General features: G+C 33.8%; 1 protein-coding gene across 3 annotated transcripts in view; it reads right to left on the bottom strand.

Moving 5' to 3' along the window:
• Positions 1–18,151, bottom strand: part of PHF14 (PHD finger protein 14) — a 151,226-nt gene that overhangs the window by 45,643 nt on the left and 87,432 nt on the right. For all 3 annotated transcript variants that reach the window (XM_061997228.1, XM_061997226.1, XM_061997229.1), the window contains exon 17: positions 9,567–9,684. In XM_061997228.1, the coding sequence (XP_061853212.1) occupies positions 9,567–9,684 (118 nt within the window). The remainder of the gene's footprint in view (positions 1–9,566; positions 9,685–18,151) is intronic.

Below are 18,151 nucleotides of genomic sequence, written 5' to 3' on the forward strand. Positions count from 1 at the left end.
CCATCTTACTATTCTTTAGCTGAAGCAGGTCACTTTTCATGGATGAATGAGTCACTGGGTAAAATGACTGTATATTAACCAGGGTACCAACTGTCTTCTGAATATTTTACTATTTTTTATCCAAGAAGCTTTTCATTCTGTCTATGCTGTACCCAGTACATAAACAATAGGTCTACAGGTCATGCTAGTGATAGTAACAGATTAATAAATCACATCTCCCAATCTCAAACTTCTTGTATTTTCTCATAGTTACCTTTTAAATGTAAGATTCTTGAAGCTGTCCTTATGTGAATACAGACATCTTATAATAGCTTTCAAAAAGTTCCTTATGATCAGCAATTAAAAAAAAAGTATTTAGAATATCATTTTGCCCTTAAGTTCCTCTGCCTTCTGCTATATGCTCAATCTATAACAAGCAGTGGAAATATCAGGCACTAGAAGAAAGTGGTACGACAAACTGGATATTAATTCAATACAAGAGCTACTTGTAAATATTAGCACCTGAAATGCATCCTTATTTATTGCATAGCATGGTTTATACACTTAATGTTACATCAAATGGCTGTATCAATCTGCTTACGCCCTTTGCTTTCCAAAAATAAATACATGATGTGATTAAATCACCCTCAATATACTTGTGTGCAATTTCCATAAATACTGAGTTATCTTGCTGTTTCCTTTTCAACATTGCTTTTCTTTGGCTATTTATACCACATCTAAAATGATACCATCTGCCCTTCAGTCTTTATGAGATTAGCAGCTAGAAAAAAATCGAGATCTACATATTCCAAGCCTTTCCATATGTGGCATTATTTTGGTACAGTTTGACACAGGTGAAATACACTTTATACTTTTTAAACATGCTTAAAGGTGTTTCAAACCGCAGAAACAGGTAATAATTTTCAACTACCAAAGGCACATTTACTAAAAATCTAAGATAAATTTAATTGCTACCAGAATTTAACAACGTTCTATACATTTTAAAGGTTTTACAAAAATCTTTTCAAAAGTCATTTTAAAATCCCACATAATATCTGTGCTTTTTCTTGTTAGAGCTGATTGTAATGCTGTTAAAGTTATATTCCCACACAAGTTATTTGCTGAGCCAATTTTAAGAAGAGGGAACTTTTCTGCAACAGAATGCTAAAATCCAAGTGATGAGACACTCCTTTGCACAGAAAGTGGCTGACTCAGCTCAAATCAGCTATGCCCAGCTGTCTTCTGCAAAATGTGATTAACTGTGGCTGGCACTAAGAGACTCTGTACTTGAGAATGGCAAATAAACCTCACTGTCACTATCTAACTCGATGACGAAAAGCAAACTTCGACTCCGCTAAAATTCATTACTTGCTTAGCATTTCATAAAAAGGCATGTTTTTGGTTTCTTTCCCCTCTCATTTCTCACTCTTGGTTCAACAGGATTAGATTTTGCTCAGGCAGCATTAGTAATTTACACTGATAAGTGGCACGTTACTTGAAGTTACATATGTGGTTTCATTTCTTTCAAAGACTAAAATAAAACCAACCTTGAGAGTAAATATGAGAAGGTGATTAGGCAACTATGATAACGCATTCAGATCCTATCCAGAGACTAACAGTTAAAGATCTAATTCTTCCTCCATCATACAGACTATGATTACAGGTGATGTGCTAAGACAATCTACAGGGTAATGAAGTTAAATTAAGATATGTAATGCTTTAATTACATACTTTCTCATTCTACATAAAAGAGAAGACAGTAAGTATTTTTCTAGGTAACAAATCTTATTTCAGGAATTTGGCAAAAACAACACTACTTTGCAAAACCTAGAGTGGAATGGGATGCCAACAGACTCCAGATACATCTCTCAGGATCCACACTGTTTATGTCATTGCAAAGCGCACACCTTTTGCTATTTTCTATTGAGACTTTAGTTCTTCATGAGTATTCAAATTAGAAAACATTATGTACAACAGATATGTTTTTTAATGCTGGTCTCCTGGCAGCTCCAAAGTAAGAACTTAATCAAGGCTCAAAAGGTTAAAAAATTGAAAAGTCAGTTACAAGGTTTTTATTCACACATTTTCAGACACTTCGAAAATCAACATGTGTTCTACTAACTAAAGAAATAATCAGAATTTCCAGTGGGGTTCTTAGTAGAAAATAGTCAATTGCAATTTATTGGTAAATTTCTTTATGACTCCACTGTCAGCATGAGGTCCCTAATTATCAATACTCAAAAGGCTCATTATTTTAGGAACTCTAAAAATATAAAGACAACTGGATTGACAAAGTAGATCTGAATGTGTATCTGTGATATAAGCTATGATACTTTGTCAGCTATAGTTTGGAGACTATGACAAATTTATATCTTCCTTTTGTGACTTCACTTAAAAAGGAATGGAAAACAGAAAACTTGGATTAAAACTATGTATTTTAAATTTCAGTATCGCATCTTCAATAAATCAAATCCCCTGTCACAACAGTGCTCGATATTGTAAATATCTATAAATTTATTTTCAAAAGCAAGAAACAGAAAGCCTCTAGTTCTTTAATAGTCAAGCATTATCCTTGTCCTTCCTATACACTCTTCTTTTACCAGCCTTCGCACATCAAGGAGGTATAAAATCTTCCTGTTGTGGGGTGCTGCTTAGAGCTGAAAAAGTGCTCTCATTTTTTATTCTCTCACGCTGTGACAGCATAAAACCCGGTTTAGTGGCTTTACTTCAAACACGATGTTAGCTGCTTTTTGGATTTTTCCCAATTGCAGATAGTTCCCAGCGGATATTCCTTGCCACTCAGCACTGCAGTAGCAGGCAATGTAGGCTGTAAATTCATTTTGTCATGGCTTAGAAAGAGTAAGTCATAATTCAGTAGGAAAGCTATTTCCCAGATAAACCATAATTGTAAACAGGTTTTGTTAGAAGCGTAACCTAAAGACTGCAAGGAGTAGCAGTGGCATTTCTAGCAGCTGCCTACAAAGACATTTTGCTTCCTTCATATTACCTTACAGTAGGTAACAGTTATTCTATCTAAACTAAACCACACTCAAACTAGAGGTGTAGATATTTAAATACCAGTTTGGGCATATTTAGATTAGATACATTAAAAACGTGTTATCACGACATTGTGTTTGTGATTTACATTTTTTGAAGTATCTGATACTTCTTAAATATTCCAATGGAAATTGCTGTGGCTGTGTATTTTAACCAAAGCAATAATTAACGACCAGCTTTGTTTCCAATTTCAGCCACTCTTGTTTGTTTTTACCTCAGTAACATATTTTTAGTTGCAAAAAGCCAAAAGTGTCAAGACAAAATATAAAAATCAGAACTATCTCAGTAACAGTTTGATTTGTGAGACACTCACAAAGCTTCTTGAAAAAATAATTTGTTTAATTTTAAAGGTATTGCAAGGTGAGTGTGTATAATGACATCAGACTGAATCACACTTTTTAGTAGTGTCCAAAACATTTTTTCTTCCTGCTTTTGTCACTCAGCATTATGGAACGGCATTTTGACAGTTAAGCTGCACCTAAGATGAAGCACTAGAAGTGCATGCTGAGGATCTGGCAGTCAATAACATGGGGTATTAGAATGGGTAGAACTGAATTTGATATGGAGAAGAATGAAACTATTTAAATAAAGTAGAAATACTAGGAAATATTTTACAGTGTTTAACCTTATTTTTCATTAAAACCTAAGGTTCCCTCCTCTAATATAGGAATCTTTTTCTGCCAACTAAGTGTATCTGGTTATTTGGATTAATTTGGGGGTTTAATATCATCTAGCTTTACGTCGAGTTTATCTGCCATTCATAAATCTAGTCCCATCTTGTTAATTTCAAGGTATATTATTTTTTTAACATTTTATGGTATAAATTATTCATTACATTATGTATTATACTTGTTTCCCAGACAATAACAAAGGCTTTTCCAATTCACTATTTTAAATATGATACCCGTGGACCAAATATTAAAACACAGTTAGTAATATTTCAGCCAACTGGATACTGCAACTTCACACCTGTTTTTTTCCATCTTGATAGTGAAATTCATTTCTGTGCAAAGGTTTGGCATTATCAAAAAAAACAGGGCGTATGTGGTGTAAGGACTTGTGTTAAATTTTCACACGGGCCTTACAGATTTGGTAAGTTTCTCATGTTCAATGTTAAGGAAATTATTCTAGTGACAATGCCTGATTGCTCCTCACAAGCCTGGAAGAACACAATAGCTTAACCACAGATTCTCCAGTTACTATATAAAAAAACATCTTTTGTGCATGTCACAAAAGAAGTCAAAGTTCTAATCTGATTTATGCAGCATAATTCAATTATCCTCAACAAACTTAAAAATGAATTAATACATACAAAGATGTTTAACATGGTTTGACAACCATATAGTAAAACAGATCATAATATCCATAACTAGTAGAATGAAAACACATTCTACCTTTACAAATGTGGTCACTGAATTACAGTATACAATTTGTTAGTCTGTAAACCACTTTAAAGTACTCACAAAATGTGGCTGAAAAATTTTGCATAAAAATTGAACTTTTTTTTATTATATTACTTTCTGCTTGTAGCAGTGAGCAGATTTATTGGGAACATTCTTTTACCATTTTTCAGCTGCAATGCTGTTTGCCATGGTGGCTGCACATTTCCTTGTATGTTGTGTTCTCAAAAGAAGGTTCTCTGATGTAAACTGACTAAATTATGGTCAGTTTCTCTACAATTACAGACACACTTTGTCAGAATATGCAAATGCAACTGAAACAAGTCTGAATTACTATAAAAGATCTCAAAGGACTTTTTGGTATATTTTTTGAAAGATGTCTTTTAAATCACATTTAATACCACATTGTATTGAATGATAAAATACATCATAAATAAAACATATTTAAGACATGATTAAGCATTCATATATACTACCGCTGTGTGTCAATCTCATATCAAATAAGCTTTTCTTGTATATATAAAATGCTTAAGATTTTGGCTATATTGAAAATGTTTTGTTCCGAATACTTAGTAAATACCCAGACAAAGTCTGTTCATGCAACACTGATTCAATCATCTTCTGTATGTACTCAAGCAATAAGAACTCCAGCTACAATAACTCGCTGATCTGAACTAACTGCCTTGGCTTCCTCCTATAGTCAGTGGACAGGAAAAGGTAGCTCCAAAGACCTCATCCAATCTACAGAAAAATCTCTAAAATAAAGAAGTGTCAACATTTTGCAATACAGACTAAGAATTTAAATTTTTACTAAATTTGTAATAGCCCAGTCCACATCATTATGGAGACATGGTATTTTTCGAAACAGCTTACACTATCACCTGCTTCAGCTCACAGAATTCAGCATTTCTCCATGTTGAGATAATGGATCCAAGCTGGGCAACAACAAACAAGGAGAAAACATTACTAACCATTTGAAAATTTTAGTTTTTCTATCACTCACAGAAGCTCTGGGGTGAGACAAAGGTAAAATTCAATTTTCTGGTCACAACTCAACTACTTCACACACAAGGTCAAGCTTCCATTTTTTTTTTCCTGTTCCTGAAATCATTGCTTCAGTCTTCATGCCTTGCAAAACCTCAAGATAGTATCTTTTCCTAATACTGAAACCCAATTAATCTCTTTTATTAACCCCTGATAGACAATCAGAGAGGCAGGGGTCCTAAAGAAAAAAAAAAATATAGCATGAAGCGGTTAAAGGGTGCCAGTTCATGCATAGCCACAAAACGACTTAAGAGTGCTACATGACACCTTAATTCTGATATTTCCTAAAGTTTTTTTTTCTTATTTTTTAAACACACTTTTGTGAAACTACATGTGTGATGAAATGCCACTGAGTTTGAAAAAAGACAACATGAAAAAGGTTAAATTCTATAAACAATAATTAGATTGTCATCTGTACAACTCAGGAGCAGATGAGAAACTTCTACATTCCTCACAGGCCTTCTTAACCACCAATTTAATTTTTTACTATGATTCTATGAAGTTCCACGGACTACACTATTTTTTTATCTGAGCAAATTAAGAGTTTTGAAAGTTTACATTATTTTAAATTTAAAATATTATTTCAAACATTATATTCAATATTTTAATATTGCAGTGTTGATTTACATTTGCTTATTCGCTATGTGGAAGCAAGATACACCAAGAAATGCTTCTACTTGGCTAATAAGCAAAATCATCCATGACTGCTTTTGAACACAAAAGGTATACAAAAATATATTACTTGCCAGGGATGGTGTGTCAGTTATTTGTAGTTCCAGAAAACACTTCCTGAGGGGTTTAGATGAGAATTCTATGCATATATACAGGCAATTTATTTCCACAAAAAAAATGCAATACAGTAAAAAGATGAAATAAAAGCAAACTAAATAGAGTCTAGAGACACAGCACCTGATCTTGCAGCGCTCAAATAACGATCTGACAAGTACATTGCAGCACTTTGTAAAATAGATTGTATGTGAAGATGAGCTGATAGAAACCTAATCAGCATGGTCATTGTAATGACCATGATATACACATTTAACCTCTTTGCTGCCTTGGTCCTTTGCAAAATCTTAAAATTTGAGGAGACACTTCAAACGGTACGTTTTAAATGAAAGACAACAGAAAGGAATCCGCATCTAATAATAATGAGACTCATTGCACATAATGAACAAATGGTCAGACCACATTTATTCCTATTGAATTATTACCATAACATTGAATAATTTGGTTTATATTTTATTTATTGTACTAAACTCAACTAAAACAATGTTCTATGTTTATTCTGAATGTCACTATTTCAAGCTATCAGGAAATTAATGATTCAGAGTGCTGTCTGGCAATCCTGAAAGTGCACCATAATCCTTTCACAAGGTAGATGGATAACGGTATAGAAATGAAGAGCTTATAGGTTTACTTCAGCTTTCATGTGATGTAACAAAATCTACAGTGTTTTTGAGATGAGAGAGCTTGTCAGATCTTAGTAGTGAGCATCACCCATTCCATAAAAGTGACAGAAAATATTACCAGTATAGAAGATGTTGCCCTCACGCCCTACAGCAAAGTCACTGTCTGTCTATTATTTGACAGGCAGGGTAATATGGGAATATGTTACACTGTGAAAAAAATGACAATTGTTGGAAAGCTCTGTGACTAGTATGAGCAAAACAGAAGTAGCATGTCCAAAATGTGTGGTAGATAACAATTTAAAACCTATGTTTATTACTGCTAAATTAGAGTTCATGTACTGCTGACACCTGCAAGTGCTTAGCAAAATCTGAAAATAATATCACATTATTCATTGTCAGCAGTATGCAACTTTTACTGAACATCTAAAATTGAAATTCATAATTAGAAATAAAAACTAACTGAACCATTATATGCTATGCACTATAACCTCTCATCACTGAAACAGTGTAATTTACCTACCAATTGCTTTCAAAGCCCAATATTGCCACAGAAGATAGGGCTAAGGAATTTTAAAATGTATACTGTAACAAGTGATTTAAATTGTATCAAAACAGATGAACAAAGTTGAAGGAATGAAAAATAAATAATAGTCTCCCTAGCCAAAGCTGGAAATTCAATCCCATTTTGCTGCTATAACCTGTACAAGAAACTTCACTGTGACACACCAAAAATTGGATTTAGTGAGTGACTGAATTCCTGAAATTGCTGGTAGCTCAGGCTAGCAATCCATTCACAGGTCAGATAAAGTGCAGCAAACAATGCAACTTTCTCTTCGGTTTTCCTCTTCTGAGCCCTAAGTACACATTTTAGAGACTACTCCCTCTAGTGAGGGGTAGAAAAAGCCTTGTTATATCGGCTCCTCCTGGCTATGAACAGCTGTGCAAATCATAGATATATAACGTACAAAACTAAAGCCATACTGAATTTGAAACTGATGAAATACAAAAACAAAACCCATATCCTTAAAATATGATTGAATTGAGGCCACAGTTTAACTTTGAATTTCTTATGCAGTATAGAATGAAAAACAAAAAGCTACAAAAAGAAAAGACTTTATAAAACAGCTTTTTCAGAGAAATTTCTCTGCAGAGGTCTCTGGAAAAGCCATGGGAAAGTGACTAAACAGAACCACAAGGAGTCCTCATAAGACAATTTTTCAATATCTTTCATATTCATTAAAGACTCAAGTGCAATTCAAATTGCCTGTGCTTGAAAGTGCAAATAACTTTATTTCAATTTACTCATTCAAAATCTTTACAAAACAAAGTTAAACACAATAAAAGCAGTAACTTATAACATTCACTAAGATAAAATATATTGTCACTCTAACAATAAACTTTGTTTACTCTTTAGAACACTGTATTTTTCAACGTGTACCTTAATAATTTATATTAGACAGTTTTTAAAAAATTGTATCTGGTACAGAGTATGCTAAGCTGGAAAACACATTTAGACATTACAAATCCTGTTGTTTTTCTTCACTCGGAAGAAGCCAAGTAAACAGGAGATGGAAGATTTTAACTAATGTTATCAAAGAACCCTCTCAGCAGGTGACAGAAATTCAATAGCAATTTTAATTCACTCTTGGAATGTCTGTTGCATGTAAGTGGTATTTAAGAAAGATTGGTTCATGTCCAGACTGTAGTGGACAGCTAATTTCTGATGTCTGACTTCATATCTCTTTACAGAGGAACAATTTGATTAATCCCCTGGGGTGAAACTGAATACCATATTTTTCCAGTTGGAAAGGGAAGCTAGCAAGCCAAGAAATTAATTTTCTATCTTCCATTCTTAAGAGTGACATAATAAAAGAGTTGAAACATCCAAGTACGCTAACACATAAATATGACATCATCTCCGTGTCCCTGTGTTTCCAAATACTGACTTCCTTACTCGTTCAGAAATTCTGTGCAATTGAAAGTGTCAAAATAGCCTGTAAAATTTTAAAGACTTTTAGAATGCTTTGGGTTTTTAACATTGAAGTATCAGATGCACTTGTAAATCCGGTTTTGAAAATCAATTGAAAAATGTCTCTTCAGATCTTATGGTGACGATGGAAAAGAATGACAACACTAAAGAAGCTTCTGTTTAGACAAAGAATCAAAATGCTTATTTTTTGAGAAGCTGGTACTTCAGAAGCATACTATTACTAAAGATATTATTAAAGAGAGTTAGTCTATGTCAAGAATTCAGTTCTACTTTTACCATATTATCTTTGATCAAGGCATATAAATCAATATAATTTATTAACAACCTTCATATGATTTTTCTTGTGAAAAAACCCCATGTTTATTAATTTATCTCAATTTATTTAGAAAAAAAATCAGGCATTTTTTATCTCTGTCCTGTTGTCAATAACATTACTAATCCTGATATGGTATCCACACTCACTCCTTTTTCAGAGAAAACTTCATGTGAAAAGAAAGCATTTAAAATTCTCTTTATTAAGAACATTTCCATTTTGCATTTCACCTCTTTTACAGAGACCCTGAAATAATTTTTTATAACCTCCTACTGTTTTTCAGATTAGACCTATGTATAGCGTTTCAATAAAAACATCAGATTCTAAGTAAGATTGCTAAAACCAGAACTATTTCACAGGATGAATTAACTTACTTTGGAGGATGTAGAGTCGCATTCCTGACAAATCCATCCATAGCCAGTCTGTTTAGGAGACTTTTTCAAGGGAGGGTCTAGACAGCCAAAATGGTAGCAAAGCCTGCACTCATCACACCTGCAACACAAATCCAAAATATATATTCATATATAAAATAGTACTTCCATACCATTTTAGATAGAGTTTCCCTGCAGTTCTCAGCACAAGATTTCCTGATCCATTATGATACAGAAAATCCATTTCCTATATGGGGTATTTTCAAGCACAATCACTTCAAATAGGTTCTGCCTAATTTGGAATACTCTGATGCAGACACTCATGCATCAGCTTTGTCATAATCCTACATAAATGGCATTATTTCAGAGACTTGCATATTGAAAAATAAATTTACAACCATCATCATCACCAACAATGATGACATTATTTTTCATAGTTTTAAGACAGTATTTTATACATTTACTTTTTCAAGGCAAACTCTGGTATATTTGCTCACATATCCAACAATTCAAGTATAATTTACAGCCATGAATTTTATTTTTTACACTAAATGACTATGTGGTTGATGAATGCACAAAATATTTTCTGATTTGCTCTGAATTTTCTGGGAAAGGGCATTGATGTAAAAAGATTTCACTTTGATCTTTCACTAATAAATCCGTCCTGTGTACACACAGCAATTGTACGTTCTTTTTTAATACACCTTTCATTTTGTACTATGTATGGTCCACAGGAAAAGCTCAAAATATATAGCATAGTTATTGTTCACCTAGTTTTAATGTTCCAGCATTGAAGACATGAAAGGATTTTAAAATCAGTAATTATATGCTTAAAATGAAATAAAGCCTTTTAAAAGCAAACGACAAACATTTTCATGTATCCTACTGAACTTAAATTTATTTGCACATTCCCCTGTATTCTTTTGTATTAAACGGAAAGCTTTTTTTTCCCAAATTTACTTTATAATATTCCTTCTATTAAATGCACTAGAGTCTGAATTAAAGCAATATAAATGACCCATAACCAGAAAATAAATGTTTAGAAAAAAAATCTTCTAGGAAATCACCTACACTGTTTTTCTCTGCTTTGCTAGCCAGTCAAGTTCTCCTCTATAAAACATGCAAAACATTCCAAAAACTGCAGTAATAGCATGGCAGAGGCATTATCAGATCAAAGAGACAGGGATATAATTTATCAAGAGAACATACAGTTCATCACAGACAGAGGATTCAACTAACAGAACATACTGCCGTATTAACAGAAGAAAACGTTCACATGACTCTTCTCCAAGGAACAGACTCAAAATAAAAAGTACTGTTTTCTATCATGATTGTTTAACTAAAGTAAAACACAAAATACTTCTGTCCTTGCTGTCAAGTGTGTGCTTGCTAGGGAAGCTTTCTGTTTTTAGCAGTTATATGTAAGACATGAGCACTGGTAAAGGCTTGTACTGTCTTCCATTAAGTTGAAATGAAAAGCTATAGTGTACCTATCCATGCGTTTTGTACTTTTAAACAATGGGATACACAATGTTACAATCTATATTCTTTGGATTGTTTAAAAATAGCTCAATCTATTTCCAGGACAAAGAAAGCACTTCACAAAGGAAATAATTCTCAGCTGTTAAAGACAGAAGGGTTCTAATGTAGAAATATATTACTTACAATCAGGAATACATCTACTTTTATTTCTTGTTGAAGGTATATTAAAAAATAAAAAAGTTGAGAGTGGGAGATGAGATAGGTTACACTCCTACATCCCAACAGTGTATTGTGACCTTCAGCAAAAGATTAAGCCTCCTCTGAGCCTCAATGTTCTCATCTGTAAAGGAACATATTTTTACTAATCTATTTTTATATCTAGAATCTTATTCACACTTGCATTTGAGAAGTGCATATCAGAACTCCTTTCTTGTAAACTGTTTGGGATCCTCTAAGTAATATAAAATAAAGCTTCACACTTTCTGACTCATTTCGTGTATTTTCAGAGCTTAATCCTAAAACCTGCAACTGGCTTCAAACAGCATTTAGAGATTTTTTTTTTCCTGAAGTGATTGTCTAAAACCACAATTGTTTACAAGCTCAAAAGAAAATGTTTTCACTTGAAAATTATACTTTGCCATCTCTTCTCACATCTTTTCCATTTTGCATCTAAAATGTCACCTTCAGCCATGTTTTAGAAGTATGCTAAGGGAGTTAGCAAGGCTGGGCTGAAATAACCAGAACATTATGAAATTAAATACAGAACTGGAGGCATCATTCTTAAGCTGAATGTTTTTAACGTTTACTCTAATTAATTTTTATCACTTCAAAGCTGTTTAGTTAGGCAGAAGAAAAATTGCATTTTCCTAGAATAAGTTAAAAATATCTACATACATTTTTCAGATACTAATAGCTTCTACCTGCATCTGCATAGCTGAGAAAATGCAAATAACAAATGTGAATTTTCATGTATCAAAACATAAAAAAATGCGTGGTGATAAAAAATGAAACAATCCTAAGTATTTTATAAACACTTCCTTCATACCGGTTTTCATTGGAAGACAAGTTCTGTACTGTAGAACACTAAGTCACTGATTCTCAAATTCCCAGAGCATGATGCTGAGAAAACAGATGAATACACACTGTATGTTGATTAAAGAAGATGCCCTAGCTGTCTGGCAACTCTTTTGTCTGCCGAGACTGGCTTGGGACAAAATGTGAAGCCTACAGATATCACAGTGCAGAAAACAAAACCTCTAATTCTGAGAGAAATAGTTCTACCTAGTTTAAAATGGCACTAGTAAAAAAAGAGATTAAGCCCTCAAGAGTATACCATTACTTGTGTTCTTTTGTCTAGCAACACAAAATTATGGGAAATCTACTTTCAGATTCAGAAAGGAAGAAGGTAGCACAAAATAAGGAGTACTTTCAACTTAATTAGAGAACTAAATTGTTGGGGGACAAAAGGTCTAATGCTGCCAGTCTCACAGCCTTTCAGTAAATGAATTCACATAAAAATCACGATATGGACATTTACAGAGCACAGGAGCCACGTGGCTCTGTCATCTACAAATATCATCCACTTCCATCCTGAAGATCACTTAATAGTATAAGTTAAACTATTGGGCTAAGGGGGAAAAAAGTGGAAAGAAACCATTTCTTCTATATTAAAGAATCACTTAACATTTTTACCTTGTGGGATTCAATGTTGCTCCTTCAAAACAGTCCTTAAAGCAGCAAACATTCTATCTTGCTATTATTAGCAGATAACTTTTTTGGTGGTTATGTACACAATTTAAAAATGCAATTAAAGGCACAGTTGTCTTCAGTGGCACCTGTACTGAAAACTTTGTGAAATTAAAAACAGATCTCCATAAAAAGACAAGCTAACCTAATCTCCTAAAGTACCTCTGACAGGTAATTGTTTACTATCAATGTTTTAACAAGCCTGAAATTACTTTATACATCAAAATTAGAAACCACTGTGTTCTCCATTCCAGCAATTAATGAGGATAGATATATGTCCACTATATACTGAGAAAATGGGATGTGAAGAAAGGTAAATTCTAAATGAGTTAATAAATAATAAAACATTCTTCACTTATACAAGTATAGAATGCAGGTATAGGATGCAGGTCAGTTACATCTTCACAGCAAGAAAACTTGATTAGGCATTTCCACACTTGAAATATGTCTGCTTTAGTCTCTAATAAAGTGGTCTCTGTCTGCTCATGCCCTTGGATTGTTTTTATCAGTTTTTTAGCAGTACAGCTGGCTGTGCTCAAGCCCTACATAACTCTGCATTTTCCTGTTCATAATTAACTAATTATGCTCTAATCAATAGTGTAGATACTGATTTTACAATGTAAATGAGATAAATGAGATAATGGCTGAGGTCAATCTCATTTTATTTACAAAGCCCAGCACACACATCCAATTTCATTACATCACATCTACCTGGACAGGAGGGAGTCTTATCAGCTGGCCCGCAGAAGTCTTCCTGCAAGCACTAGGGAAAAAGACCTTTGCTTCTACAGAACAAAAGTGAATGCAAAACCTGCCCATCACTGGCACATTTGTAAGTCACTGGTTAATATCATCAAAAGCCACAAAGAGCTGATTCAGTCAGAGTGAAGAAACCTATTTTGCATTCACAAGACAGCATCACCCATCTATATCTGTAAAAGTAATTACCTGCATGTCCCTGAAACACAACATTAATAAGCTAATCTTTAAATACAACTTTTCAAAAATGCTTCAGAGACTGCAGAAAATCTCTCACTTATGTACACATCACTGCACATCATCTGCAGTGTCATGCCAAAAGGTACCATGTTGAAAAAAATCTAAAATTGCAAGATATCCCTATTAATCACAACAGCTTAGAAAGACTTACTTTAATGGGAGAATATATAAAGCTTTGATACATACGGAAAAACCATTATCACTATTAAAATTAGAAAACTTACATAAGACTTACTCTGTCAAATTTAGAATTAACTAGAACAAAATTAGAAGTAACATAATCCAGAATTTTAAAACTTTCAGAGAACTGCGGTGGGTGTGCAATTTACTCACCCGTTACCTGGGGGGATGCAAAACCAAACCTGTGTGGAATTAACAGGTGATGTGCATCTTTCCTTGTTGGCTTGTTCTGGACCCCATTTCTGACTAATAGCTCTTAACACATGAGGAACAGATGTTTCCTCTCAGGCACTGATCTCTGTCGCCTTTAATCCCTCAGTGTCCAAGTGCTCAGCCACGCTGAAACTGCAAACAGCTGGAGACATGCACAGGGGTTCATTTGAAACTGCAGCACGTCTTTGGGTTCATATGAACAACTTAAAAACCATACATTACAGTTTAAGGCACTGTCATAATTTTGTTTCTTGTTAGTGGCTGTGTGACATTCAATGGAAAGGAGCATGTAAACATTCCTTCCGCCCAAAAAAACGAGTAAGCTCATGAAGCTCAAGTGAATTTAAACCATAGAACCAAGAACACTGACTTCAGATGGGAGCAGGTGAGGAATGCTCCTCTGACCACAGAAGTGATAAATTCTGGGTGACAGGAATGAATACTATGGGATGGAGTGTATCATCAGTTCTTAAATGTACCATCAAAAAGGCACGTGCTTGTGCCCTTAAAGAATGTTAATTACAGACCTAATGTTGAAATAACTGTATAATCATATTTTTAGTGGTTTGTTATTAACACTATCCAAAAAGTACATTTCTTCTACTTACTGAAGGAGAAGCCCAGGAAAACGGTACTTTTTTATTTTGGAGTGTTTAGAAAACATTCTTCTTTTTAGATTTCTCTTCTGGTATCTCTTGAGATGAAGTGAAGATATATCTTCCTATCTTACTCTGCCATTCTACACCAAAACTCTTCAATTCAGCCTCATGAATTCCGACAGAAATTAATTTTGCTGTATTATGTGACAGGCCAAGCACAAACAAGAAATGATGCAGTGCTGCATTTAGAGTCTAATTTAAAAATAAAAAGCCTAGAGCTTCACTAACTCTTTTTGTTTTTAGGCAGAATATTGCCAAGAGAAAATGAAATGGAAAAAGCTGTTTTTTCCTCTGATTTATACATTTTTTATCTTGTCTGTAAGTAGTATAACAACTAAAAAGGGATGGTCAAGTCACCTTTTAGTTTCTGTTCTACAGGACACTTTTAAGAAACCATATGCACCAGGATAAGTTAAAAGTCTCCTCACATAGGCCAACTAAGGTTTAGGTGACTTCACCATCGAGTGTTAACAGAAGTGAATACTAAAATTCTAATGTGACTGCACATGTACACAATATTGAATATAAACCAGGATATAGCCTCTTCAAACACAGGTGCTTGTTATCCTGAAAGGCTCCCTATCTCCAAAGATGTTCAAAAGAACTGGATCTGATTTCAAAGTTATCAAACTTTGCAGTTAGTTCTGCTTTTGAGTGTGTGGTTGGAATGGATGTACTCCAGAGCCTCCTTACAACTTATATCTTTCTGGATTATAATATTTTCATAACTTTGACTTATGTAAATAAAATACTCTATCTGGGAAGGATAATGCTTAAGGTTTTATACCAAGCAGTTAAAAGCCACACTCAAATTCCTATTATGCCAGGTACAACGGAAGCATACAAAAGGAAATCTCTGATTTCTATAGTTTACAATGTTAGATGAGACAGGACACTACTATTCCCTTCTGTTATGTCTGGAAGAGGATATGGCTATTGCAGAAATGTGAGAGAATATAGACAATACAGGATGATTATTCCATTCTGGTTTTTACATCCACTTATTACTGAAGAAGACAGTGTAAGGGCAAGATGGATATAGGGCCTGACAGAGCAGGATGAACTTCTGGTCTTCAACTAATGATAGTTTCACAATAAAGTATCCATATGACTTTGGATGTAGGACATTGTATAATCTCTAACTTACTCAAATTTCTGTCTGCTGTTAAAATTATTTTTTTTTTCTCTTTAGTGTACAACAATCCTGTGGAAAAGCCTTCATTCACTCAGAGGATCTATGCTATACTATTTAGCATCTGCTAGATACCTAAGTGTTTTAAAGATCCTGTATTTAGCACCAGTTACAATGCATAACAGAATGAACTTCTATGGCTTCTAGGAAGTTCTACTTTAAAGCAAAAAAATGATAAACCATTCTATCTATAAATTCAAAAGGGAAATAAAAAAATATGTAACTTCTACTCCCCACTCCCCAGATGTTTATCACATAACCTAGACATTGAATACCTCATCTTAACAGAACTGACAAATATCATCAGTCAGTTACACCACAAATGAGCAAAAGAAAATAAGCATTTATCTGGCAGACATTTGTGCAGCTAAATTTATTATGCTAAATCCAAAGCTGCCTCCAGTCCTATTTGATTTAATTCATGCGTTTTAATACTAAAACAAACAAACAGATAAAAAAAAATCTGTTAATTTATGTAAGGAAGAATATGAATTGCCTATTGTTATGACATTCCTATGTAACCCAGGGTTTTTTCTGAACGATCTACAAGTAATCTGCTTCGTGACACTCAGTTTGCTTCTACACAATTAATTCTAAGAATGCTATAAGAAACTTTATTTAGTATAAAGCATATGTAAACTGCTTCCTTTCAGCCAGAAGTGTTCACTTCTTTTTCTCTCTCTCATATTATTTCAAAACTATGAAGCTCATGGCTTGGATAAATTATTTTGCAAAATTCATTAAGGGCCTACATACACAAGGGGAATATATTGATGTAACACTATGTCAAATGTTTTTGCTTTTGTTAATATTATATAGCTACTGTATAGAACTTACATTTACAGTAAAGTTTCTGTTAAGATAATGCTAGATAAATTATAGACTCAAAAAAAGTCCAAAATATTTTCTTGGGAACAGCAGGAAATTCTTAACAAACCAGAGGAATTCCCTTGACAAACTGAAGAGTATAACATTTAAGAACGCTATTAGCAAAAGCTGCATTAGTTTCTTCTGAAGTACATTCTAGCTGTAATACATCACTGCTTCTATAGTACCATTCCCAGGTTTTCAGACTAATAGCTATACTGAATGGTGTATTGTTTGTGAACTACTTGAGAAGTCCATTAAAGTTTTGCATATTGACATCAAACTTCTTTCAAAAGGTGAAATATCAAGTATTAACATCTGGCTTTCCAGACAAGAGGTGAGTAAGATAATGATTCACATGAATGAGAGTGAGAGAGATTGAATACCAAACTAACACTGAACATCAAAGGAATGCCAAAGAAGGAACAAAAGCCTACAAAAGAGGGGAACGTACAAAATACACAGGAAATTACTTCAGGGAGTACCAATAATACTCAAGCAGGTTTTAACTCGCATTAGTCTGTCCTTAAAAGCCGCCAGTAGCAGAGATGAGTCAACTTCCCTAACAAACATCTCAAGCGCAATTACTATTGTTGTTAAAAAACCCCTATTTCCTGACCCAAATCATCTTGCTAAAATATACTTTCAGTCTGACCAGATTTGCCTGTTTTCTCTTCTTTGCAGCTTCTCTCTTCATCATCTTGATATTAACTTAGGCTGTTGGAAGACAGAGTTCCTCAGTCTTCAATAAACTGAATAAATACAGTTATTCTAAGTTTTGTATTCATTTATTTCTGCTGTGGTCTTCTCTGTTCCTTGCCAAAGTGGATCAGATATAGTAACTGAGACTTTTCCAAGGCTGACACACCAGTCTTCTTAATATTCAGAGGTATTACAATGTGTTAAGTGTAACACTTCTCTTTGTACATCCCAAGTATGACCAGTTTGAATCATGAGTAGTTTATGATCCAGAGTCTCCCATTTCTTCTTTTTGAAGACCTGTCTCCCAATTAGTAACTATATCACAGTCATGCATTAAACAGTGATTTGCCTTTTCCTTTCCTGAACTGTATGCTTTTTCTAGATACTTCCTTAAAATTTATTTTTTAGTTGTAACACTCCCTCACATCACACTGGCATAACCAGTAAATGTAATCAAACACTTGACTGTAGCATCTAATACACTAAAGCAAAAATTCACAAAAATAGAATACTGAATCCAGGAGTGTCCTCAGTGGAAACCAGTGAGT

This window comes from Colius striatus, chromosome 5 (genome assembly GCF_028858725.1).
Source record: "Colius striatus isolate bColStr4 chromosome 5, bColStr4.1.hap1, whole genome shotgun sequence".
NCBI classification, from domain to species: domain Eukaryota; kingdom Metazoa; phylum Chordata; class Aves; order Coliiformes; family Coliidae; genus Colius; species Colius striatus.